This window comes from Oncorhynchus clarkii, chromosome 7 (assembly GCF_045791955.1).
Source record: "Oncorhynchus clarkii lewisi isolate Uvic-CL-2024 chromosome 7, UVic_Ocla_1.0, whole genome shotgun sequence".
In the NCBI taxonomy this organism is placed as follows: domain Eukaryota; kingdom Metazoa; phylum Chordata; class Actinopteri; order Salmoniformes; family Salmonidae; genus Oncorhynchus; species Oncorhynchus clarkii.
The window spans coordinates 45,043,094-45,069,183 of NC_092153.1; the positions used below are offsets into that span (position 1 = coordinate 45,043,094).

Genomic DNA, 26,090 nt, shown 5'->3' on the forward strand with positions numbered 1-26,090 from the left:
ATGAATTCTACAAATGTAATATATTGGTAGTATAGGGCACATTTTCAGTATGGCTTGATATTCAGAAGTTTCTTGGCTACACTGTATACATTTATAGAAAATTAGTGTTGATATTCTTAGTATTCAAGAAAAAAATTTATAATGGAATTAAAGTTATTAAAATGAACCCACTTACACAGAAACAGTATCTCTAGACAATTGCACTCATGTATTGAATATCTGTATTTTTGGAGATTGCACTAAGTATACTCTCCATCTTGACACAATAACTTCTGACACTTCAGCAATTTAATTACAGTAGTTTGGGAAAATAAAGCTGTAAACCTCCTTGCTCTCATGCAATCTGCAAATTCTGTATAATTTCCTGCAAAGATAAGGGGATCCACAACACTACTATATTGAATACATTCCAAATCCATGTGCCAGTTGATGCCTAAGTATGTACTGATACGTGTGTATGTTTGTGACTGGTAGACGCTCCTGGTGTGAATGTGGTGTAGGGGAATGGCGGTGAAAACCCTTAAGTTCAAACTTTAGAGGGAGGAAACTACGTAGCTTCAGCGGGAGCCAAGGACCATAGTTGAAACTCCCATCTGATTCTGGTTCATTTGACTGAGCAGTAGGACCTTGTTCAAAAGCCCAGCACAATACCTCATACAACCATTATGGGTGGTAACTGTAACACGTTACACTAAACCACAACTAAAGCCCGTTAAAGGTGATAGACTATGTAACAAGGCTCAAGATAGAGGGCTGCAGCCACAACAGAGATCATTGCAGTGCGGTCAGCATATTTCATGCTGCTGTTGGGATGTCCAGCAGATTATTTAGAAACGGCTTTGTATGCATTAGCCTACCAATTGTATTAAGAACACATCTTTGTCACATTATTCACTCTCTCAGAATTTGCTGCTTCCAGTGAAGTAGCCTACCTCTCCTAGTTGGGCATGCAAGATCAAGTGTGCCTAGTACACTGAGTGTACAAAACATTAAGAACACCTGCACTTTCATTGACATACCAGGTGAAAGTCATGATCCCTTATTGATGTTAAATCCACTTTAATCAGTGTAGATGAAAGAGAGGAGACAGGTTAAAGAAGGATTTTTAAGCCTTGAGAAATGGATTGTGTATGTGTGCCATTCAGAGGGTGAATGGCCAAGACAAAATATTTAAGTGCCTTTGAACGGGGTATGGTACTAGGTGCCAGGCACACACACTGGTTTGTGTCAAGAACTGCAACACTGCTGGGTTTTTCACACTCAACAGTTTCCTGTGTGTATTAAGAATAGTCCTCCATCCAAAGGACATCCAGCCAACTTGATAAAACATTGGGAGTCAATATGGGCCAACATCCCTATGGAAAGCTTTCGACACCCGCAAAAAACTTAGGCTGTTCTAAGGGGCAAAAATGATATTGATCACCCATATTTGTGTACATCTGGAAATTGTCCCACTCCTAAAAAGGTTGGCTATTGAACGTGGCTCAAGAGAAAATGCAAGTCTCTCCAACTGGGCTCTCTTTAAACTACGTCTAGCTTATTTGTCGATATAGCCCAGTAGACCAGGGGTATTCAACTCTTACCCTTAGAGGTCTAGAGCCTGCTAGTTTTCTGTTCTACCTGATAATTCATTGCACCCACCTGATGTGCCTGATTAGAGGGGAACAATGAAAACAAGCAGTGGAACAGGCTTCGAGGTCCAGAGTGGCGTTTAAGGGACATAGACTGACCAGGTGAAAGCTATATTCCCTTATTGATGTCACTTGTTAAATCCACTTCAATCGGTGTAGATCACGTGTCAAACTCATTCCAGAGGGCTGAGCGTCTGCAGGTTATCGCTCCACCCTTGTTCTTGATTAACGAATTAAGGTCGCTAATTAGTAAGGAACTCCCCTCACCTGGTTGTCTGGGTCTTAATTGAAAGGAAAAAACAAAAACCCGCAGACACTAGGCCCTCCGTGGAATGAGTTTGACACCACTGCAATGGCAACCCGTCATTCAGGGTAGGTAGGCCAGTGGAAAAAACTGAGCGTAGGGCTTGGTAATGTTCTCTAGTTGGGCCTTGACTCAGTGTTCGGTCAGTCATGGGGACACTACATCACCACAAAATCTACGGGGAGAGCTCAAGTATTCATGCCCCTTGGGTGATGCCATAGTGTTAGATTAGAAGTGCCCATCCAAGAAGGCTCAAGGTCATTGGCCACAGATAAAATGACGTCGCATCACGTTATATCTACTGTAGCTTTGATCGGACTGATCATGTCAACATCATACTTTCAAAATCTTAGCTATCAAGCAGTCATCGTCATGAACCACGTCGACAATCTACTGGCAAATGTTTTTCAATCCTTGTCATATGAAGAGAAATTAAAAATAGAACATATCGGTGTTCATCAGTCATTGGACATAAACATTACACAACAAGTTGGAAATCGCAAATTCAACAATGAGTGGTTTGGAAGGAAACTGTGGCTATTTAAAAAAAAATGTTTTGCCAATAGCTGGCAAGTGAGCTGCGTCATCACATATGCCTAAAATAACATTGGTGGACTGCGGTTGGGTTCTGGACCAGTTGCGGTAGGAGATGGGAGTTGGACAGAAAGCCAGCTGGTGTGGCCTACCGAGTGGAACAGCGGTCTAAGGCACTGCATCGCATGCAGTGCTAGAGGCGTTACTATAGACCAGATTTATTTCCAACTGGCCGTGGCCGGGAGTCCCATAGGATGGCACACAATTGGCCTAGCGTTGTCCGGGTTAGGGGAGGGTTTGGTCGGTGGTGCTTTGCTTGGCTCATCACGCTCTCGCGACTCCTTGTGGCGGGCTGGGTGACTGCGGGCTGGGTGACTGCGGGCTTACCCCGGTTGCCAGTTGTGTGTTTCCTCCGGACACATTGGTACGGCAGGCTTCCGGGTTAAGCTGGTGGGTGTTAAGGAGCGCGGTTAGGCAGGTCATGTTTCGGAGGATGCATGACTCCACCTTCACCTCCCCCAAGCCAGTTGGGAAGTTGCAGCGATGAGACAAGATTTTTTTTAAATGGGGAGAAAAAGGGGTATATTTTTCCCTTCAAAATAAACAAAAAAGAATGCCAGCGGTGTTGTATGAAAAGCTGCTGGTGTAGGCGGGAGCTGGATGAACAAATCAGTCGCATGCAGGCATCTAGCTCAAGATTCAATGCCGATTTATTTAATGTTCTTTAATGTTTATTTTTAGCTAATGAAACCCATAGCGGGTGGTAATTGTAACAAAATGTTACCCCAGGAAACCCTGGCCAAATTAGGAGAGGATGTCAAGTCAGTATTATTTTTTGTTTGCCATTATAGTTAAGATCAAATGATGGTTATTGGCGAGAGTGGAGATGGGCTCTATCCGAGGGATCAGGACAGGGGAGCTTTGAGGTCATCAGACACTTCCCTGAAGTATGTGTGGTGCCTCCACTCATCTCATTTCGGTCTCTAGGTGGACCCACTCTCCCCAAATAGAGCCCCACCTGCCACTATACTTTAATTCACAAGGTATTACAAACTGACCACTGTATTTAAGTGGCAGTCTTTCTTCAATGTATTTACAATGACATAAACCACAGATTCTTGGTACATTAGAGGAGGAGTAGGATCTTTAAAGTCCTAAAAAGGCATAGCCCATCAAAGAACAAAGAAGTACCTCCTTTCTGTTGTTTTGTGTGTTCTCTGTTAAATGTTTACAGCCTACATGTTCACATGTTTTATATATGTAATGTATGCAATATGTATTCATACTCTGACTCTTCCATGTCCATGTGATGTCCACCGCCCTCATGTGACGTCTGCTAAAATGTTTTATCTGGTCCTACCATAACAGACGGAACAGTAAATGTTAACTTTGATTCTATTCTATACAAGTCAATAAAATCCACCTTATTATATGGAATGTGCACAGGCTTCATGATGGCAAAAAAAGCATGGTTCTTTAACATTTAAAGAGATTGTCAGCAGATACGGTTTTCCTGCAAGAGCTACAAATGTATGTCTCTATGTCTACAAATGTAGACATAGAGAACAGAGAATAGCTGCCCTCTGACATCATTTGGGATGTTTTTAAGGCGTGCATTAGAGGAATGAATATATAATACTCAGCTAAAGTTACATCTGAGTTTAACATGAAAAAGAAATCACTATCTTGGAAAAAGCCCATTAAAATCTGTACAGGGTAAAGATGATAATACAATTTCTGAACTTAGGCAGGAATATGGCCTTTTACTTTTGAAGAGAGCCAACAACTAAAGGTTAAACTCAAATAAAGCATACTATTTAATTGCAAATAAACCTTGCAAATCCTTTCACAGTTCTCACAAAACGAATACACACCAAACCAGTTATAATTTTAAAAGATAAGGATACAAATGCTTTACTTAGAAATAGCAAGGCAAATAATAAAAAATGTAAAATATTCTATGAAAATCTATATAAACCAGAATTGGACTGATCTTACAGCCTTCTTCGACTCAAAAACCCTGAAGCAGATAAAAATCTTAATCACTAAACACGGAAATCACTCAAAAATAAATATTAGACACTGTTAAAACAATTGTGTGGAGAAAAGCATCATGGATGGTCAGCTTTCCCATAGAATTTTATTTAATATTCTGTACCTCCCCTATTTACTCAACTGACAACGCACATCACTCAATTCAGTGCTTCCAAGTCCCATGTATCTAACAGTTATTTCAGTTATATTAAAACCAGGAAAATCTGGAGAATCCCCTTGAAATTACACACCCATACATTTAATAAATTGCAACAATAAAATAGTAACAAAACTCATAAGCAACAGAATGGCAAAAGTCTTGATAGGACTTTTTAAAATTTCATTTTTACCACCTTTTTTATCCCCAATTTCCTGAATACGATCTTATCTTATTGCTGCAAATTCTCCAACAGGCTCGGAAGAATCCTACGAAACATGACCCGCCAAACCGTGCTTCTTAACACACGCTCACTTAACCCAGTCGCCAGCTGCACCAATGTGTTAGAGGAAACACCGTTCAACTGATGACTGAAGTCAACATGCAGACAACCGGCCCGCCACAAGGAGTCGCTAGAGCGCGATGAGCCAAGTAAAGGTCCCCCGGACAAACCCTTTCCTAACCCGGACGAATCTGGGCCAATTGTGCGCCTTTGCTATGGCCTTTTCTATTCAAAACTTTGGAAGCATTCAAGTTTCCAGCTGAAATAATAAATTTCATAGAAATATTATATAAACATCCGAAAGGAAAAATATACACAAATAATACATTATTTGATTACATTGCTTCAGAAAGGGGCACAAGACAGGGATGTCCTCTCTCCCCCCAGCTGTTTGCACTGGCAATTGAACCTCTTGTAGAAAGAGTTAGACAGGACCCAAACGTAACGGGTATCAGTATTGATAAACATGTATACAAACTAAACCTATTTGCTGACGATCTCCTGACATACCTGACTAATATTGAAAACTCAATGCACCCCCTTGTTAAAAACATTATCAAGGAAAGGAAAGGGGTAAAAGGTTTCATTTCCTACATGTACTCTGGTCTTCAAGATCTGTTGGGGAATGATGAACCTCTGAAAGCTTGCATGAAGTGGCATGATGACCGTGGTCTCATTTTTGAGGATTAGAAATGTGGAAATCTCTTTTTAGAACATTTTACATAGGGTCTACTTTGTTCCAGAGAGACTGTATAAGATCAATTCTAAATATTCAACATTTTGCCCAAGGTGTAAAACAGGAGTGGGCACACTTATGCATTTGTTTTTGTCCTGCCCTGAACTAAGCAGTTATTGGAAAGACATTATTCAGATCTTATCACAGGTCGCTAATATGACGGCACTACTAGATCCTTCCCTTATACTTCTTGGAGATGATTCTGTTCTACCAGTTAATATTTGTAGCAAAATCAGATTCATTAAATTGGCAGTCATTGCAGCCAATAAATGCACAGCTATTATATGGAAGAGGGACACTCCGCCAAGCAAGCAGATGTGGCTAAAAGAACTTTCTTCCTATATTCCATCTGAAAGAATAACATACAATTTACGTAATAAACCCTTTGAATTTACTGATGTCTGGGGGGACTTTCAGCAGTTTCTAGAGAAGTCACCTTAGCTGCCTCATTAATAATTTCTTCATTAATATATTATTATTATTAGTTTTTGTGTAGAATCATTTATTTTCTAGCATGGAATGTGAATGTCATTCTGTTTCTTTTGTTGTTAATCAGTGAAGTTAATACCGGTAGAGGGTAGGTAGGGGGGTGTTCATGTGTTGGGGAGGGAAGGGTTTTGCACGATGTGCCACCATGTAGCATGGTGTTTTGTGTAGGTGGAAGGAATAACGGGGCATTATCTGTGTCATATTTTGATTATTGTTAAATTGTTTTAAAAGATATATAAAAAATGCTAATAAATGTATTGTACAAATTTTTGTTTTTATCAAAATACTCAGGATTTATATTATATATTTATATTTTATATTCAGGATATAAAAGTTATGTGAAAAAAACAGAAATACTTGCAATAAGAAAAATTAAATAACTCATGATCTACAGCAATCCTTTAAGTAGACCACAACAATTATTAAATACTTAGAATGCTTGATAAGTGACAAATATATAAAGATAACTTTATCCCGTTACTCAACAACATGAAAACAGATCTAACTAAATGGAACAATCTCCCCATAAATCGTTCAGGTAAATCTTGTGTATATTTTGAACCTCTTTAGAATGGCATGGCTCCAAAAGTGTTTATATTTATTTTCAGTAATATCAATTAATTAACTGTCACGTTCTGACCTTTATTTCCTTTGTTTTGTCATTATTTAGTATGGTCAGGGCGTGAGTTGGGGTGGGCATCTATGTTTGTTTTTCTATGATTTGGGTATTTCTATGTTTCGGCCTAGTATGGTTCTCAATCAGAGGCAGGTGTCATTAGTTATCTCTGATTGAGAATCATACTTAGGTAGCCTGGGTTTCACTGTGTGTTTGTGGGTGATTGTTCCTGTCTCTGTGTTTGCACCAGATAGGGCTGTTTTGGTTTTTCACATTTCTTGTTTTGTTAGTCTATTCATGTTAGTTCCTTTATTAAAGAACAATGAATAATCACCACGCTGCGTTTTGGTCCGCCTCTCCTTCAACTCAAGAAAACCGTTACATTAACCCACCGAAGACATGCTTTAAAAAATTATACTCTGACATAAGACTACTATAACTTCATATGGGAAAATAAAACTCATAGAACAAATAGGAACGTTCATGTTCTTAAACATGGTACATGTTCTTAAATCTGAGGGTGGTTTTAACCTTCCAGATATGGAATGCTATCAACTTGCCAACCAAGGCTTTTACTAGCGACATATTGTTAAATGCACTAAAGAGGAACAATGGGTACATAATGGAGAGACACAAGGTCACCCTTAGAATCTTTCACATGTCAGTTTTCAAAGGATGAAGCTAAGAACAATAACAACTTCATAATTAAGAACACTAACATCATGTAAGAAAATGGAATGGATTCTACAAGAACCCATATCACTCCCTAAAAACACACCTATATGGAACAATCCTTGGATAGCATTTCAGAATTCACTGATTAATTGGCCCACATGGAAAACTGAAGAAATAGAAACTTTAAAGTTTAAATAGGATATACAGTTGAAGTCGGAAGTTTACATACACCTTAGCCAAATACATTTAAACTCAGAATTTCACAATTCCAGAAATTAAATCCTAAGAAAAATTATCTGTCTTAGGTCACCACTTCATTTTAAGAATGTGAAATGTCAGAATAATAGCAGAGAGAGTGATTTATTTCAGCTTTTATTTCTTTCACCACATTCCCAGTGGGTCAGAAGTTTACATTCACTCAATTAGTATTTGGTAGCATTGCCTTTAAATTGTTTAACTTGGGTCAAATGTTTCGGGTAGCCTTCCACAAGCTTCCCACAATAAGTTGGGTGAATTTTGGCCCATTCCTCCTGACAGAGCTGGTATAACTGAGTCAGGTTTGTAGGCCTCCTTGCTCGCACACGCTTTTCAGTTCTACCCACAAATGATCTATGGGATTGAGGTCAGGGCTTTGTGATGGCCACTCCAATACCTTGACTTTGTTGTCCTTAAGCCATTTTGCCACATCTTTGGAAGTATGCTTGGGGTCATTGTATATTTGGATGACCCATTTGCGACCAAGCTTTAATACCCACATAATTTTCCTTCCTCATGAAGCCATCTATTTTGTGAAGTACACCACAGTCCCTCCTGCAGCAAAGCACCCCCACAACATGATGCTGCCACCCCCGTGCTTCACGGTTGGGATGGTGTTCTTCGGCTTGCAAGCCTCCCCCTTTTTCCTCCTAACATAACGATGGTCATTATGGCCTAACAGTTCTATTTTTGTTTCATCAGACCAGAGGACATTTCTCCAAAAAGTACGATCTTTGTCCTCATGTGCAGTTGCAAAACATAGTCTGGCTTTTTTATGGCGGTTTTGGAGCAGTGGCTTCTTCCTTGCAGAGCGGCCTTTCAGGTTATGTTGATATAGGACTCGTTTAACTGTGTATATAGATACTTTTGTACCGGTTTCCTTTCCCCATGATGTTAAGCAAAGAGGCACTGACTTTGAAGGTAGGCCTTGAAATACATCCACAGGTACACCTCCAATTGACTCAAATTATGTCAATTAGCCTATCAGAAGCTTCTAAAGCCATGACATACATTTCTGGAATTTTCCAAGCTGTTTAAAGGCACAGTCAACTTAGTATATGTAAACGTCTGACCCACTGGAAATGTGATACAGTGAATTATAATTGAAATAATCGATCTGTAAACAATTGTTAGAAAAATTACTTCTGTCATGCACAAAGTAGATGTCCTAACCAACATGCCAAAACTATAGTTTGTTAACATTAAATTTGTAGAGTGGTTGAAAAACGAGTTCAATGACTCCAACTTAAGTGTATGTAAACTTCTTACTTCAACTGTACAATCATTTCCATGATAGAATTTAAAATACATTTTGAACTGATCAATGCAGACATTTTAAAATATATTGTCCTTGTGATGTACTTGCTGTTACTGTTATGCATTACCTCATGTTTTATACCCAAGATGGCGTAGCAGTGCAGAAGTGTTTTGTTCATCCTCTAGTGTACTTTTGTATTTTTTTGTCTTTTTTTGTATATAGTTCAATTTTATTTTCAATCTCTTCTTAATTTTAGTTCATTTATACCTTCCGGTAACCTGCCTCACCCAATGTGATATGGAACCGCTATTATTTGTCAGTTTTAGACCTTATAGCAAGAACCACAGCCACCAGAAGCTAACCAGCTAGTTTAGCTACAAGCTATTTAGTCATTGTTAGCCACTGCTAGCGGCCTTTACCTTCACAGGTACCAGCCCTTTTTATTTTTTTTTGCCTGGATAATACTCGCCAGCCTACCAGTAACGGACTGTCTTTCCACTACAACGCCGGATTCCTGCCGTAATCCCTGGACCATTCTCCTGATCTTCACAGCTAGCTAGCACCCACCGAGTTACCCAGTACCGAAGCTATCCCTGAGGCCCACCTCCCGGCCTACTCAGTTGTTCACCCGGACTCCACCCAAACACGGCTAGAACACACTACTCCACCGGATCTTTGCCGTAAGCTCTGGACCTTGGCACTGGATCACCACTGCTACCAAGTGGCTATAGTGGCTAATGCCTCTGCTCCGAAGCTAGCACCAGTTAGCCGTGAGCCAGGCGCATCTCCCGGATAGAAAACTAAATTACTACAACTACAATACCTCTTTCGCCACCTGGCTTGGATCCTTAGTCGACACGGCACCCTGCTGCACCACCACGACAGGTCTGCCGACGAATACTCCATCCGCAGACGCTTCTACTAGCCCTGGGCTACTAACTTTAAACGCTGCGTCGCCCGCGTGCTAGCGTAGTAACTACTACTCTGCGGTTCCCCTGTTCCTTCTATTGCTGCCCCCTGGACCCTATGATCACTTGGCTACATAGCTGATGCCCGCTGGACTGTCCATTAATCACGGTACTCCATTCTGTTTATACATTTATTTATTAATTATTTTGTTTATCTGCCGGCCTCAGCCGTGAACTCAGGCTCTGTGTGTAGTTAACCGACCCTCTGCCCATTCATCGCCATTTTACCTGTTGTTGTTTTAGGTGATTAGCTGTTGTTGTTGTCTTAGCCAGCTCTCCAAATCAACACATGATTACTTTATGCCTTGCTGTATGTCAATATGCCTTGTATACTGTTGTTTAGGATAGTTATCATTGTTTTAGTTGACAATGGAGCCCCTAGTTCCGCTCATTATACCTCTGATACCTCAGTTGTCCCACCTCCCAAACATGCGGTGACCTCACCCATTATAACCAGCTTATCCAGAGATACAACCTCTCTTATCATCTCTCAGTGCCTGGGCTTACCCCCGCTGTACCCGCACCCCACCATACCCCTGTCTGCACATTATGCCCTGAATCTATTCTACCACGCCCAGAAATCTTCTTCTTTTATTCTTTGTCCCCAACGCTCTAGGCGACCAGTTTGATAGCCTTTAGCCGTACCCTCATCCTACTCCTCCTCTGTTCCTCGGGTGATGTGGAGGTAAACTCAGGCACCCTCATTTGTTGACTTCTGTGAGCAAAAAAACATTGGTTTCATGCATGTCAACATCAGAAGCCTCCTCCATAAGCTTGTTTTACTCACTGCTTTAGCACACTCCACCAACACCGATGTCCTTGCCGTGTCTGAATCCTGGCTTAGGAAGGCCACCAACAATTCTGAGATTTCCATACCCAGCTACAACATTTTCCGTCAAGATAGAACTGCCTTAGGGGGAGGAGTTGCAATCTACTGCAGAGAGAGCCTGCAAAGTTCTGTCATACTTTCCAGGGCTATACCCAAACAGTTTGAACTTCTAATTTTAAAAATGAACCTCTCCAGAAATAAGTCTCTCACTGTTGCCGTCTGCTATCGACCCCCCTCCGCTCCCAGATGTGCCCTGGACACCATTTGTGAATTGATCCCCATCTAGCTTCAGAGTTCGTTCTATTAGGTGACCTAAAGCCTCCCCAGCTTCTCCTTCACCCATATCCAGACAGCAGATGTTCTGAAAGAGCTGCAAAACCTGGACCAGTACAAATCAAATCTCAAATGTATTTTTATTTATATTTTTATATAGCCCTTCGTACATCAGCTGATATCTCGAAGTGCTGTACAAATCAGCTGGGCTAGACAATCTGGACCCTCTCTTTCTAAAACTATCCGCCGCCATTGTTGCAACCCCTATTACCAGCCTGTTCAACCTCTCTTTCGTATCGTCCGAGATCCCTAAAGATTGGAAAGCTGCCACGGTCATCCCCCTCTTCAAAGGGGGTGACACCCTAGACCCAAACTGTTACAGACCTATATCCATCCTGCCCTGCCTATCTAAAGTCTTCGAAAGCCAAGTTAATATACAAATCACTGACCATTTTGAATCCCACCGTACCTTCTCCGCTGTGCAATCCGGCTTCCGAGCCGGTCACGGCTCAAAGTACTAAACGATATCATAACCGCCATCGATAAGACAGTACTGTCCAGCCATCTTCATCGACCTGGCCAAGGCTTTCAACTCTGTCAATCACCGTATTCTTATCGGCAGACTCAATAGCCTTGGTTTTTCTGACGACTGCCTCGCCTGGTTCACCAACTACTTTGCAGACCGAGTTCAGTGTGTCAAATCGGAGGGCATGTTGTCCGGACCTCTGGCAGTCTCTATGGGGGTACCACAGGGTTCAATTCTTGGGCAGAATATTTTCTCTGTATATATCAATGATGTCGCTCTTGCTGCGGGCGATTCCCTGATCCACCTCTACGCAGACGACACCATTCTGTATACTTCTGTATACTTCCTTGGACACTGTGTTAACTAACCTCCAAACGAGCTTCAATACCATACAACACTCCTTCCATGGCCTCCAATTGCTCTTAAACGCTAGTAAAACCAAATGCATGCTTTTCAATCGTTCTCTGCCCGCACCCGCCCGCCCGACTAGCATCACCACCCTGGACGGTTCCGACCTAGAATATGTGGACAACTATAAATACCTAGGTGTCTGGCTAGACTGTCAACTCTTCTTCCAGACTCATATTAAACATCTCCAATCCAAAATCAAATTTAGAATCAGCTTTCTATTTCGCAACAAAGTCTCCTTCACTCACGCCGCCAAACTTACCCTAGTAAAACTGACTATCCTACCGATCCTCGACTTTGGCGATGTCATCTACAAAATAGCTTCCATCACTCTACTCAGCAAACTGGATGCAGTCTATCACAGTGCCATCCGTTTTGTTACCAAATCACCTTATACCACCCACCACTGCGACCTGTATGCTCTAGTCGACTGGCCCTTGCTACATATTCGTCGCCAGACCCACTGGCTCCAGGTCATCTAATAGTCCATGCTAGGTAAAGCTCCGCCTTATCTCAGTTCACTGGTCACGATAACAACACCCACCCGTAGCACACGTTCCAGCAGGTATATCTCATGGATCATCCCCAAAGCCAACACCACATTTGGCCGCCTTTCCTTCCAAGTCTCTGCTGCCAGTGACTGGAACGAATTGCAAAAATCACTGAAGTTGGAGACTTTTATTTCCCTCACCAACTTTAAACATCAACTATCTGAGCAGCTAACCGATCATTGCAGCTGTACAAAGTACATCTGTAAATAGCCCATCCAATCTACCTACCTCATCCCCATACTGTTTTTATTTTATTTACTTTTCTGCTCTTTTGCACACCAGTATCTCTACTTGCACATCATAATCTGCTCATTTATCACTCCAATGTTAATCTGTGAAATTGTAATTATTCGCTCCTATGGCCTATTTATTGCCTACCTCCTCATGCCTTTTGCACACACGGTATATAGACTTTATTTTCTCTACTGTGTCATTGATTTGTTTGTGTTATTGGCTTGTTAATTGTTTACTCCATGTGTAACTCTGTGTTGTTGTCTGTGTAACACGGCTTTGCTTTATCTTGGCCAGGTCGCAGTTGCAAATGAGAACTTGTTCTCAGTTAGCCTACCTGGTTAAATGAAGGCGAAATAAAATGTTTTGTGTTGACCCCAGGAAGAGTAGCTGCTGCTTTAGCAATAGTTAATGGGGATCCTAATAAAATATAAAATACCAATCTGAGAAAGCAGTGGGTATGCAAGGAAAGGGTGTTTGGAACAATTAAGCCCAACCATTGAGACACATTGCACTCTGAAAACCCTTTAATTTGTCCATTGTGAAATATCATGATCAACAAGACAAAGCATGGAATTGAAATTTGAAGGTTTTCTAAATTTTTATTTTGGTTAAAATAAAACATACCAGAAAACAGTAAAGAGTGAAAGATTGCTTAATATTGCTGAGTATAGAAAAAGCAAGTAATTCTATTCCCTTTAAAGCTGTTAAAGGTTTCTGTTCCAGTAAACGCAGAACCATAAGTGAAAATCAGAACAGCAATATATATTTTTCGAAATGATTCAAAATAGAGGATCTCATATCAAACCACAGCAGCAGTTCAAGTAATACTAAAATGCATTTAAAAAAAAACATTCAGATAATCAGACATATTGCATTGTTCTTTGAGTTCACGTGTCAAACATTTCTCTTTTTGTGTTTTTAAAAATAAAAGCCTGTTAGGAGAGTAGACTCTGCATCCATCTTCCTTGACATGGAGGAAAGGCACAAATGTTTCAACAGCATCTGGGAAGCATCAATTGACAATACATAGAAAAACAGAGTTCCAGACGTGTAAACAGACCCCTAACATATACTGCTAATGAACGTACTTTTCTTTGAAAAGCTTGTCAATACAAATGAAAGAAAGACTGAGACTGAGACCTAGAGGAGTAATACACACTAACCATGCACGGATTTCAGTCTCTTGGAAAAACATGTGGAATGTTACACATTTTCAGATTAGATGACTCAGAAAAAGGTAACTGTATGTCTAGAGCTAGAAGTCTATGTGACAAGGCCTTGGAAAATCGCTATAGAAATCTTAGTCAACATAATCATATTAGTATTATCATCACAAATTACCATATGATCATCTAAGAAATATACTGCATAGCCCAGTACGTTTCTGCAACACACACAGCACGCAGTGTTTCAGAGATTAGTGCCAAACGTTAAAGCTATACTTCCATTGACTATAAAATATATAATGCACCCGTATAAAGACTTAAATCTATGATCATTCTGTGAAAGGTGGCCTGCGTTGTCTGACTAGCTGCAGCAGCTTTTGCTTTTCTTGTATATTTATTTTGTTCATTGTAAGTTCAGTTACATACCGGCTGTATAGCCATTCAACAGACAAAAGCTTTAAAAAAATACATAGACAACAGGAAAAGGTGCAACAAACATGTTTTGAAAGTTCACAAATATTTTAGAAATGTAAGATACAGTAAATATATATTTTTGTTTTTTAGAGGTTATCAAATCATTTTTTTACATCACAAACTATGTGCCTTATATATTTAATAAAATATCCCTTTGGTACATTTTTGTTAGACAAACATGAGATCTGTAAAATGCATTCACTTGTGTACTTTAAGCTATAGAAATCCTGATTTTCAACTCAATAAAGCACCTGTTATGTAGTTCATGCCAATTTCACTAAATAGACAAGAACCTTCCCACAAAAGTTAAAGTGCACAAAGTATATACTCTACAATGAAGCAATAATATACTGTACTTAACTAAACCACCACTCTATTTCCTCTTTAATGTCTGTGCAGGGAAATCTTGGTTGAGTTGAGGCTTGCAAGAAAAAGTTTAAAAAATATCAAATGTCCATATCCTAATTTTACTATGTTCCATTTGAAAATGATTGCATTTATCATTGATGGTGTGCTGAAAAAAAGGGGGGGGTTCTAAATTCAGGGACCAATATTAACTTGGTAAGGGAGAAAAGGATAGCCATTTACTTTGGACTAATGCATGATTCAGATCAAAGTCATTTTTTGTGAAACCGTTGGCTGTTTGTTTTAAAGCAGAGTCCAGTGCCATATGCAGTGTTCTAGCTCTTATTTTCCAGTGCTCCTCCTCCTTTCCCCAACCCTCTCATTACCCAACTCCCTGGTCTCGCTCTACCAGTTTGACCCCAGTATGTCCCTGCTACAAGTCCTCCTCCATACTGAAGCTGCTCCCACGACTGCTGGTCTTTGAGGCACCTGGTAACACGAAAAACAGTGGGTCCACCCTCTCTGGGGACAGTGTGTACCCCTCGTCCATGATGATGTCCCCCAGCCCCACGTCTAGGTACAGCCCAGCATTAGAGGGGTCATCCAGCTCGGTGAAGCTTACACTGCCCAGGTCCAGGGGGCTGCTTATGGTCACAACCACAGGGGAGTCAGAGGAAGGTGGGGAGGAGGTAAGGACAGGCTGTGCCATGGCTGCTGCCCCCAGGCTGAGAAAGGTTTGGGAGCAGGCCTCTCCAGCGCTGGGCCCCAGTTTATGGTCTCCCTGCTGAAGGTGCTGCTGCTGAAGGAGGGAGGGGTCTGAACTCAGGCCATGGGACATCGGACTGGAGAGGCCATGGAGCTGAGCCTGCATCTCCAACTCCTTCACATAAGAACAACAAATAATAATCTCTAAATATATTGTATGATAACATTTCTAGATTTATTTATTCTTATATTCATGATAACTATAGTAACTTCAGAAAGTATTCACACCCCTTTTGACTGTCGTCTGCTGCAATAGCCCATCCGTGACAACGATCAACGAGTTGTGCGTTCCAAGATGCGTTCTGCACACCACTGTTATACTGCACCGTTATTTTGTCTGTTTGTGGCACACCTGTTGGCTTGCATGATTCTTGTCATTGTTCTCCAACCTCTCTCATCAACAATGTTTTCTCCCACAGGACTGCCGCTGACTGGATGTTTTTTTGTTTGTCGCACCATTCTTGGTTACCACGCTCAAAGTCGCTTAGATCACTAGTTTTGCCCATTCTAACAGTCAATCGAACAGTAACTGAATGCTTGATGCCTGTCTGCCTGCTTTATATGGCAAGCCAAGGCCACTTGACTCACAGTCTGTAGGAGAGATCCATTTTTGTGTATGGTGTGGATTGAAAAAAGTGTGATTAAAATATTTTTTTAAAGAATCACCTTTGGCAGTGATTACAGATGTGAGTCTTTCTGGGTAAGTCTAAGAGCTTTGCACAACTGGATTGCGCAATATTTGCCAATTATCCTTTTTAAAATTCTTTAAGCTCTGTCAAGTTGGTTGTTGATCATTGCTGCTTAACAGCTATTTTCAAGTCATGCCATAGATTTTCAAGACGCTTTTAGTCAAAACTGTAAATAGGCCACTCAGGAACATTCAATGTTGTCTTGGTAAGCAACTCCAGTGTAGATTTGGTGAATGTCTCCCAGTGTCTGTTGGAAAGCAGACTGAACCAGGTTTTCCTCTAGGATTTTGCCTGTGCTTAGCTTTATTCCATTTCTTCTTATTCTAACAAACTTCCTTGCCGATGACAAGCATACCCATAACACGATGCTGCCACCACCATGCTTGAAAATATGAAGAGTGGTTCTACGTGATTTATTGTGATGGATTTGCCCCAAACATAACGCTTTATATTCAGGACATAAAGTTCATTTATTTTAGAGCCTTATTGCAAACAGGATGCTTGTTTTGGAATATTTTTATTCTGTACATTTTTAATCTTCTTTTCACTCTGTCAATTAGGTTAGTATTGTGGAGTAACAACGTTGTTGATCCATCCTCAGTTCTATCACAGCCATTAAACTCTGTAATGGTTTTAAAGTCACCATTGGCTTCATGGTGAAAATCCTGAGCGATTTCCTCCCTCTCCAGCAACTGAGTTAGGAAGGACATCTGTATCTTTGTAGTGACTGGGTGTAGTGATACACCATCCAAAGTGTAATTAATAACTTCACCATGCTAAAAGGGATAATCAATGCCTGCTTTTTTATTTTTACCCATCCACCAATAGGTGCCCTTCTTGAGGCATTGGAAAACCTCCCTGGTCTTTGTGTTTGAAATACATTGCTCGACTGAGGGACCTTACAGATAATTGTATGTGTAGGGTACAGAGATGAGGTAGTCATTCAGAAATCATGTCAAACACTATTATTGCACAGAGTGAGTCCATGCAACTTATTATGTGACTTGTTTAGCAAATTTGTTGCCATAACAAAGGGGTTGAATAATTATTGACTCAAGACATTTCAGCTTTTCATTTTTAATTAATTAGTTAATTTTGAAAAACATAATTTCACTTTGACATTATGGGGTATTGTGTGTAGGCCAGTGACAAACAAAATCTAAATGTAATCCATTTTAAATTCAGGTTGTAACAACAAAATGTGTAAAAAGTCAAGAGGTGTGAATACTTTCTGAAGGCACTGTATGTCCAATAACTGACCTGGATGCGCAGCATCAAGCTGTGGTTAGCATGTTCCAGCTTCTTCTGACGCATCTCTACCTCCTTGGCTCTCTGCTGCTCCTTCTGCAGCTTCCTGATGTAGTCCACCGAGGCCTTCAGAATGGTGCCCTTATTCCAGCGCATCTCCCTACAGCCATGAGAAAAAGAGAGAGGGTTGTTAGAGAAGAATATCAAATCTGATACAAATTGAATATTGATTTTCAGCGGCCTCCAGGGTGGCACAGTGGTCTAAGGCACTGCATCACAGTGCTAGCTGTGCCACCAGAGACTCTGGGTTCGAGCCCAGGCTCTGTCGCCGCGGGCTGCGACTGGGAGGTTCATGGGGCGACGCACAATTGGCCCAGCGTCGTCCGGGTTAGGGAGGGTTTGGCCGGTTTATCCTTGTCTCATCGCGCACTAGCGACTCCTGTGGCAGACCGGGCGCAGTGCACGCTGACCAGGTCGCCAGGTGTACAGTGTTTCCTCCGACACATTGGTGCGGCTGGCTTCCGGGTTGGATATGCATTGCATCAATAATTTTTATATATTGCTTTTCATTCCCAAAATGTAAAATTTGATTGAGATTTATTTGTGTCAATACCACCACTGATCAAGTCATCCAAAGTAAATGTCCTGAATAAGAGAACAATAACGACAAACTCACGGGTCACTTGACTTGGGTATTATGGCCCCAAGCTCCGTTATGCGGTCATTGATGTTAAACCTCCGCCTCCTCTCAACTGTCAAGAGAAACAATGGGGAAAGAGATTAAGAAATGAAACTCACTGCCACTCCAAGAGGAACAAGAGCTGTCTAGCATCATAGAGGGTAAAGAACAATACAGAAGTGAGTAAAAATAAAAAAGGTATGACTCACTGAGGTTATGGTTGTCCTTCTTCTGTCTCTCTTTCACCAGCGCTTTGGTATCTGCATATTGAACATAACATATACTTTAGAGGTGCTGCTGTGCAATCTAAAAAATCCATTCTAACAATTTACAATTTAACAAAATGGAAAGTTACATAGGACATAACATAAGAAGTTTATAATCCCCCCCAAAAACATTCTTATCTCCAGAGCTATATAAAATATGGAGGAACTGGACAGTGAGGATCATGGACCTAGTACAGGGAAAGGAACAAGGCCATACCAGAGTATTCCCTTTTAATATTGGTCAGGTCCGCAGGGCAGGAGTTGCTGACAGTGAGGGTAGGTGCTGCCATTCCAGGACTATGGTATACATCCAGGAGGTTCCCAGGGAGCTGTAAGAGGCAAGGGAAACCACTGCATTAACATCAAAGCAAACAAAGTTTAACACTGACAACCTGGACAAGCTTCCAGGAGAAACTAATGAAACATAAAAATTAAACTCAATATATATATATATATTTTTTTAAACTCTGTTTATTAAGTTTTGAACATACACACAGACAGACAAGACAAAGCAATATAAATAATATACTCCTCAATATATTTTCTATTGTCATACGTTTTCTTGTTCTACATGTATCAGAATACTCATTTAACTGTCATAACTTTCAAAACAGGCTGTGTCATAGCCGTCGGCGATCAGGCCCACCACCATTGTGTCGTCTGCAAACTTTATGATGGTGTTGGAGTCGTGCGTGGCCACACAGTCGAGTACAGGGAGGCTCCGAGACTGCTGAACATTTAACTCTAGTGGTCTCCCTACAGAGACCTGCATCTTAGAAACTATTTGCACTGACTACCCACACAAACACCCACAAGCACACACTCAACGCTGCCGTTCTATTGTTACATTTTAGACAATTAGCAGATGCTCTTAACCATAATTGCACCTGTAAGTTGCTCTGGGTAACTGCCTTGCACAGACCAATTTTTCCCCTAGTCGGCTTGAAAATCCAAACCAGCGACCTTTCGGTCACTGGGCCAACACTCTTCACCGCTAGGCTACCTATATACTATTTATTCCACTGTGTGATCCAAGTCACTACCCACTTTATATTTGTAAATGCAGTGTAATACAGTCCATTATTACTATGCATACTATCTCTCTTATTACTTGTCATTTTTGACTTGACCCTTTGTTATTATTGTTATTGTTATTATTGTTATCCTATATTTCCAATAACTCAAATTTGTATATCTATCCTGGTAGAAGTAGAACATTTTTAAGATAAGCTACATTGTAGTACTGTATTATATTTGACCTTCAATGATTGTACACAAGGATACTAAATTACCATACGACAGGTTGGCTGGTTTATATGGAATATAATTTCAAGCAAGTCATCACAATTTATTATAAGCCTAATACCTTGTTGAACCTTCAATTAATGGAAAAGTTATCCAAAAGCATTAACGCATTTGAAATAAATCTGACATGTGTTGTGGTAGGCTATAAATCCTTATAAATGTGAGAAATATTGCTAAATGTCTATTCCCCCCCCTTTTTTTTTTCTCTCCACCTAAAATGGCATAGCCAAATCTAACTGCCTGTAGCGCTGGCCATGAAGCAAGGATATGCATATTCTAGGTACCATTTGAAAGGAAACACTTTGAAGTTTGTGGAAATGTGAAAGGAATGTAGGAGAATATACACATTAGATCTGGTAAAAGATAATACAAAAATAAAAAATAAAGATAATTTATTATTCCAGCACAGGTGCAATTGATATTTTGGCCACTAGATGGCAGCAAACTATTAGACTGATCCAAGGAACCATTGCATTTCTCTTTAAAATGTTGTATCAAGACTGCCCAAATGTGCCTAATTTGTTTATTAATACATTTTCATGTTCAAAACAGTGCACTCTCCTAAAACAATAGCATTGTATTATTTCACTGTAATAGCTACTGTAAATTGCACAGTGCCGTTAGATTAACAAGAAGTTAAGCTTTCTGCCAATATCAGATATGTCTATGTCCTGGGAAATGTTATTGTTACTTACAACCGCATCCTAATTGCTTTAGCCTAGCTCAACCGTTCTACAGGGGACCAACTAATCCTGAAGAAGTTTTAACAAGGCCACTCTGCCATGTGCTGCAAACAACCCGATTGATTTACCCCAATGTTCTTTCTTTTCATGCTCCTGGAGCAAAACCCAAATCCCAATTTTCTGATGCGGGAAGTAATCTCTTCAATCTCTTTCCATCTAACAACTCAATTCAACTCAATGTATTTTGAACACCCTCTGAATTGTCCACCATTCCAACTTCACATACTGCCATGCCCTGCATGATTTGTCCTCCTCTCCCGTTTCCCCTGGTTGCTACCCCACCCAGACAACACTGGCCTGACGAGTCTTAGTTAAGTGCCAGAAGAGTATGTTTACTCCTACAGCACCACTGAATTCCAGTTTGAGAAATTCAACCAAGACAAAACAGATATAGCAAGATAATTCCAAAAATGATAGGCTAGTTGTTAATTGAATTTTACTGCATAATTGTCACTAATTTGACAGATCCACACATTTGTCCATACTTGTGTTTTCATATTAGCCCAATTGCAATTGACAAATACACATTGCCACATACTGTACTAGGCAGCTGTAGACCCAAGTCAATTAACGTCATGAAGTCATCATTGAAACTTGATTCAAGGCTGATGATGTCGTCAATTACGCCATCTATCTGGAAAGACACACAGACATAATAGAACAGCTAATAAAATATTTTTTTTTTAATGTGGAAAGTTAAAGGACAACTTGAATTTAACTGTATTACATTACTTACTTGAAATGTGTAAATATATATATATATATATATTACACACAGTGGGGCAAAAAAGCATTTAGTCAGCCACCAATTGTGCAAGTTCTCCCACTTAAAAGGATGAGAGAGGCCTGTAATTTTCATCATAGGTACACTTCAACTACGACAGACAAAATGAGAAAGAAAATCCAGAAAATCACATCGTAGGATTTTTTATGAATTTATTTGCAAATTATGGTGGAAAATAAGTATTTGGTCAATAACAAAAGTTTATCTCAATACTTTGTTATATACCCTTTGTTGGCAATGACAGAGGTCAAACGTTTTCTGTAAGTCTTCACAAGGTTTTCACACACTGTTGCTGGTATTTTGGCCCATTCCTCCATGCAGATCTCCTCTAGAGCAGTGATGTTTTGGGGCTGTTGCTGGGCAACACGGACTTCCAACTCCAAAGATTTTCTATGGGGTTGAGATCTGGAGACTGGCTAGGCCACTCCAGGACCTTGAAATGCTTCTTACGAAGCCACTCCTTCGTTGCCCGGGCGGTGTGTTTGGGATCATTGTCGTGCTGAAAGACCCAGCCACGTTTCATCTTCAATGCCCTTGCTGATGGAAGGAGGTTTTCACTCAAAATCTCACGATACATGGCCCCATTCATTATTTTCTTTACACGGATCAGTCGTCCTGGTCCCTTTGCAGAAAAACAGCCCCAAAGCATGATGCTTCCACCCCCATGCTTCACAGTAGGTATAGTGTTCTTTGGATGCAACTCAGCATTCTTTGTCCTCCAAACACGACAAGTTTAGTTTTTACCAAAAAGTTATATTTTGGTGTCATCTGACCATATGACATTCTCCCAATCTTCTTCTGGATCATCCAAATGCTCTCTAGCAAACTTCAGATGGGCCTGGACATGTACTGGCTTAAGCAGGGGGACACGCCTGGCACTGCAGGATTTGAGTCCCTGGCGGTGTAGTGTGTTACTGATGGTAGGCTTTGTTACTTTGGTCCCAGCTCTCTGCAGGTCATTCACTAGGTCCCCCCCATGTGGTTCTGGGATTTTTGCTCACCGTTCTTGTGATCATTTTGACCCCACGGGGTGAGATCTTGCGTGGAGCCCCAGATCGAGGGAGATTATCAGTGGTCTTGTATGTCTTCCATTTCCTAATAATTGCTCCCACAGTTGATTTCTTCAAACCAAGCTGCTTACCTATTGCAGATTCAGTCTTCCCAGCCGGGTGCAGGTCTACAATTTTGTTTCTGGTGTCCTTTGACAGCTCTTTGGTCTTGGCCATAGTGGAGTTTGGAGTGTGACTGTTTGAGGTTGTGGACAGGTGTCTTTTATACTGATAACAAGTTCAAACAGGTGCCATTAATACAGGTAACGAGTGGAGGACAGAGGAGCCTCTTAAAGAAGGTCTGTGAGAGCCAGAAATCTTGCTTGTTTGTAGGTGACCAAATACTTATTTTCCACCATAATTTGCAAATAAATTCATTAAAAATCCTACAATGTGATTTTCTGGATTTATTTTTCTCATTTTGTCTGTCATAGTTGAAGTGTACCTATGATGAAAATTACAGGCCTCACTCATCTTTTTAAGTGGGAGAACATGGACTGGCTGACTAAATACTTTTTTTGCCCCACTGTATGGAAGGTACAATGACACAAAGTAAGTAATTATCTTGCCCTAATGAAGAATGATTTCAAAAGAAAAGGCATGTGTCTATGAGAGGTGCATATATCATTAAGCTGCCAGTGTAGTATTTAACAGCAGACTGTGCAACTAAGCCAACAATGGCAACATGACAAGAGGCATTACAACACAAACAAAAAAGTAATTACGTGATCAGTAGGTTAGGCCTTCAACACAAACTTTCATTGAAAATATGTCTGAGACAATGAGAAGCCGTTCAATTGTGAGCTTTATCCATGGACTTCGCATAGCTTTATTCCACTTAGACTAAACAAAACGTCTATAAATTGTGGGAGTTCAGATTTGTAACTAATTTGATGCCTGCCGCAAAAGGCAGTAGGTCCATACAAACAGTAGCATGATACCATCCCACTTAAGACATCAAGCCAATGTGAGTGGTGTATTGCAGTGTAATGCGGTCTTCAGTCATACCACATACCTCCTCTTTCTTGGATCCCAGATTGAGTAAAGCCATTGGGCTGTTTGGAGCACTGAGGGCTGTGGGAGTCATCTCAGGGGCAGAGCTAGACAGTGGCAAGGGAGATACACCTAGGATTTGAGGTGCCACCTTATTGCCGAGGGTGGTGGAGAGATACTCCTTCACCTGCTGCCTCTGAGACTGCTGGATGTGATACTTGGTGGGGTTCTCCAGATGGCTCTGCACCTAACAGATTTTAAAAAACATGTCAGTCAAACAGCCAATATGGAGGTTATAAGCTACCATTTCATGATGTGGCATGCCATGCATGTGTAGTTCCCTGGAGAGAACCCATTTGAAGTGGAGTCTCACCTTCAACACCTCCACGGGCACCTGTGCGGGTGGCTGGCGAGCAGCCATTGGGGGCAGAGTGACATAGATGGCAGGGGTGGAGTCAGTTGCCCTGAGCTGAGCCACAGAGTTCTGCTGCTGGGCCTCCCGTCTCTCTTGTTCCTGGGCTTGTTCCCGCATCAGCTGCTGCCGAAGCAGCACACGCGACGACATGGCTCAGTTGGGTTGTATGCCTCCATTCAAACAGGAGAGGGAAGAGAGAGGTAAGAATATATACATGTACAATATACAATATATTTTTATATGGCTTGGCTGTATAGGTCTACCTCATCCTCAGATAGCAAGCTCTGGAAGTCAGACTGCTGAACAAGATTATATTTCCAACACCCAGATGAACCAGCAGAATAAATTGAAATGGGATTTTGTTCAACATTCTCACTTGCTGGGCTCCTTTCATTTATCCTGCTTTGTGGTATAACTACCCCTCTGTGTAGGTAATGCAGTCATTGGTGCAGGGTCTCATATGGTTAGTTCGCTTACTCTAGTTCTTCCTGACCAATGACTTAACCTATGGGCCTTACTTCCGTCAACCTCTTTTGGCTGCAGATACATGTCCCCAGAGCCATGGTATTCAAACTTGTTCAGTGGGGACCCCCTTTTTTTTCCAGTCAGAGTTTCTGGGGACAGCATTTTTTCCACCCCAAATCTAATGACAGATCAACAAATAACCTTAAATTCATTACATGTTCATCAAAGAAACCAATAAATACATTTACTCAATAACATTTTATTTTTCAAATTATCTTTCTCAAAAACGTTTGTATATTGTCCCATTAAATAATCTGTACTCTTAATTTTGTTACAAAAATATATATATTTTACGTCCCCTCTGAAGTTCCCCGCGACCACGACTTTGAATACCACTGCCCCAGAAGCAAAAGGTCAAAACAGCCATGCCAATAACTTAAAGAGTATGGATATACTGACAAGATACACGTCTCTCCATCCTAACAACGGGAGACGTTGTCCACACAGCTGCGCGGTGGGGTGTCTAGTTCCCGCATATCCTTTCTTAAAATTGGTGGATACATCTCATTGTAATACTTTAAAAATATATATATTCGATGAGGGTTGTTGGCGTCAATCGCCTGTATTCAAGGGCGAGAGAAGACACTATGCTACTATCCTCATGACATCAATATGCCTCGCCATCTGCGAAAAACGTTTTTTCCTCAAAGTTGCTTATATCAGCACACTCGTAACAACTTAAACATTACAAAACTTTTATTCGATCAAATAAACCTCACGTAGCAAATAAGCCATTTATTTTGTGTTGACCAAATTCGACACTCATTGACCTCCATACAAAAACAACTTCCTTGGTTGGCGACAGGAGGGAGACCGATTTTCCGACGAGTTGGGCCTCTCGCTTCCCCTCTGCTGTTTACCAACATGTTGAGTCCAGTTCAAGAATTTAACGATCTGTATGGGAAGGTCTTGCATTGACTGAATTTAAATGGAATTCACCCAAACTGTTAATCAGATTAAAGCCTTTACATTTCAGTTTGCTTACTCCTTTTCTATTAAAGGCAGTGGATAGCTAGACCATAACGACGTTGGCTGGCTAGCTAGCTAAAGTTACACAATAATGACGACTTACGTAAAGATGTGTGGACATATTAGCTAGTTAGCTAGCTGCTAACGTTACGGAGAAAACAGCTACGCTTCCAAAGTGTTGGACAACAAACAATACAAGTTGGTCAGTGTGGCCACTATAATACAACTGTGTTACCACTTCAACACTTTTATAAACAAGACAAAAACATACCTTTACTTCAGTTCAAATAATTCCGAATGAGGCACCTGTGTGTGAGCAGCATTAGCCAACGTTAGCAGGGAGTTTTTTTTGGAGGGGGGGCAGGAAGTTGTCAAACTTGACAATTAGTTTGTCAAAATAACAACTGGAGAATTCGTGTTCCCTGTCATGTCTGCATTTAGCGTGGAATTTCGAATTCTGTCGAGCTAGATACAGTATCTAACTAATAATGTGCCAATTGCCGAAAATATCAGCAACGAGTCGTGGTGGGGTGTCGCTTCAAAAACAATCGATTCCTCGAGTCCTTGCCCGTCTCTTCCCATTTCCCGGTGTCAAGCTTCAATCGACTCCTACGATTCAGAATTTTTGCAACGACTAAACTATTTTCCGTAATCTCCTTCGAAAACACAAGCTCTCGCATCTTTCACAGCAAAGAAAGAGAGATGGGAGGGGCACATCCTGGGATGTCGGACACTAATAAAAATATAATTGATCACATACACGTTATTGGCAGATGTTATTGCGGGTGTAGCGAAATGCTTATGCTTCTAGCTCCGACAATGCAGTAATATCTAACAAATTACACGACATTTACCCAATACACACAAATGTAAGTAGGAATGAATTAAGACTATATACACATAAGGAGAAGCGA

The 26,090-nt window shown here is 40.8% G+C and overlaps 1 protein-coding gene across 5 annotated transcripts; it reads right to left on the bottom strand.

Moving 5' to 3' along the window:
* Positions 1–13,267: 13,267 nt before the first annotated feature.
* On the bottom strand, positions 13,268–25,877 carry LOC139413361 (transcription factor E3-like). Of its 5 annotated transcripts, none has more exons than XM_071160638.1 (10): positions 25,448–25,786; positions 24,201–24,325; positions 23,641–23,852; positions 23,290–23,514; positions 20,980–21,075; positions 18,611–18,722; positions 18,337–18,387; positions 18,125–18,200; positions 17,461–17,608; positions 13,335–15,626 (listed from the first exon to the last, which is right to left on the bottom strand). In XM_071160638.1, the coding sequence occupies exons 3-10, from the start codon at positions 23,830–23,832 to the stop codon at positions 15,180–15,182; spliced, it is 1,347 nt and encodes a 448-aa protein (XP_071016739.1). In that variant the 5' UTR covers positions 23,833–23,852; positions 24,201–24,325; positions 25,448–25,786; the 3' UTR covers positions 13,335–15,179. The 5 variants fall into 5 exon arrangements, with proteins under 5 accessions (XP_071016738.1, XP_071016739.1, XP_071016740.1 ...); XM_071160639.1 differs by lacking the exon at positions 25,448–25,786 and adding an exon at positions 25,193–25,241; XM_071160637.1 differs by lacking the exon at positions 24,201–24,325 and having other exon boundaries at positions 13,268–15,626; positions 25,448–25,877.
* Positions 25,878–26,090: the final 213 nt, after the last annotated feature.

Excerpts from the sequence above, each read along its gene's own strand:
- LOC139413361 (XM_071160637.1), bottom strand. The coding sequence starts at position 23,832 with ATGTCGTCGCGTGTGCTGCTTCGGCAGCAGCTGATGCGGGAACAAGCC. Across the intron at positions 18,388-18,610 it reads TATTAAAAGGGAATACTCTG|ATACCAAAGCGCTGGTGAAA; the intron begins GTATGGCCTTGT and ends TTCAATATGCAG. Across the intron at positions 15,627-17,460 it reads GCTTGATGCTGCGCATCCAG|GAGTTGGAGATGCAGGCTCA; the intron begins GTCAGTTATTGG and ends TCTTATGTGAAG.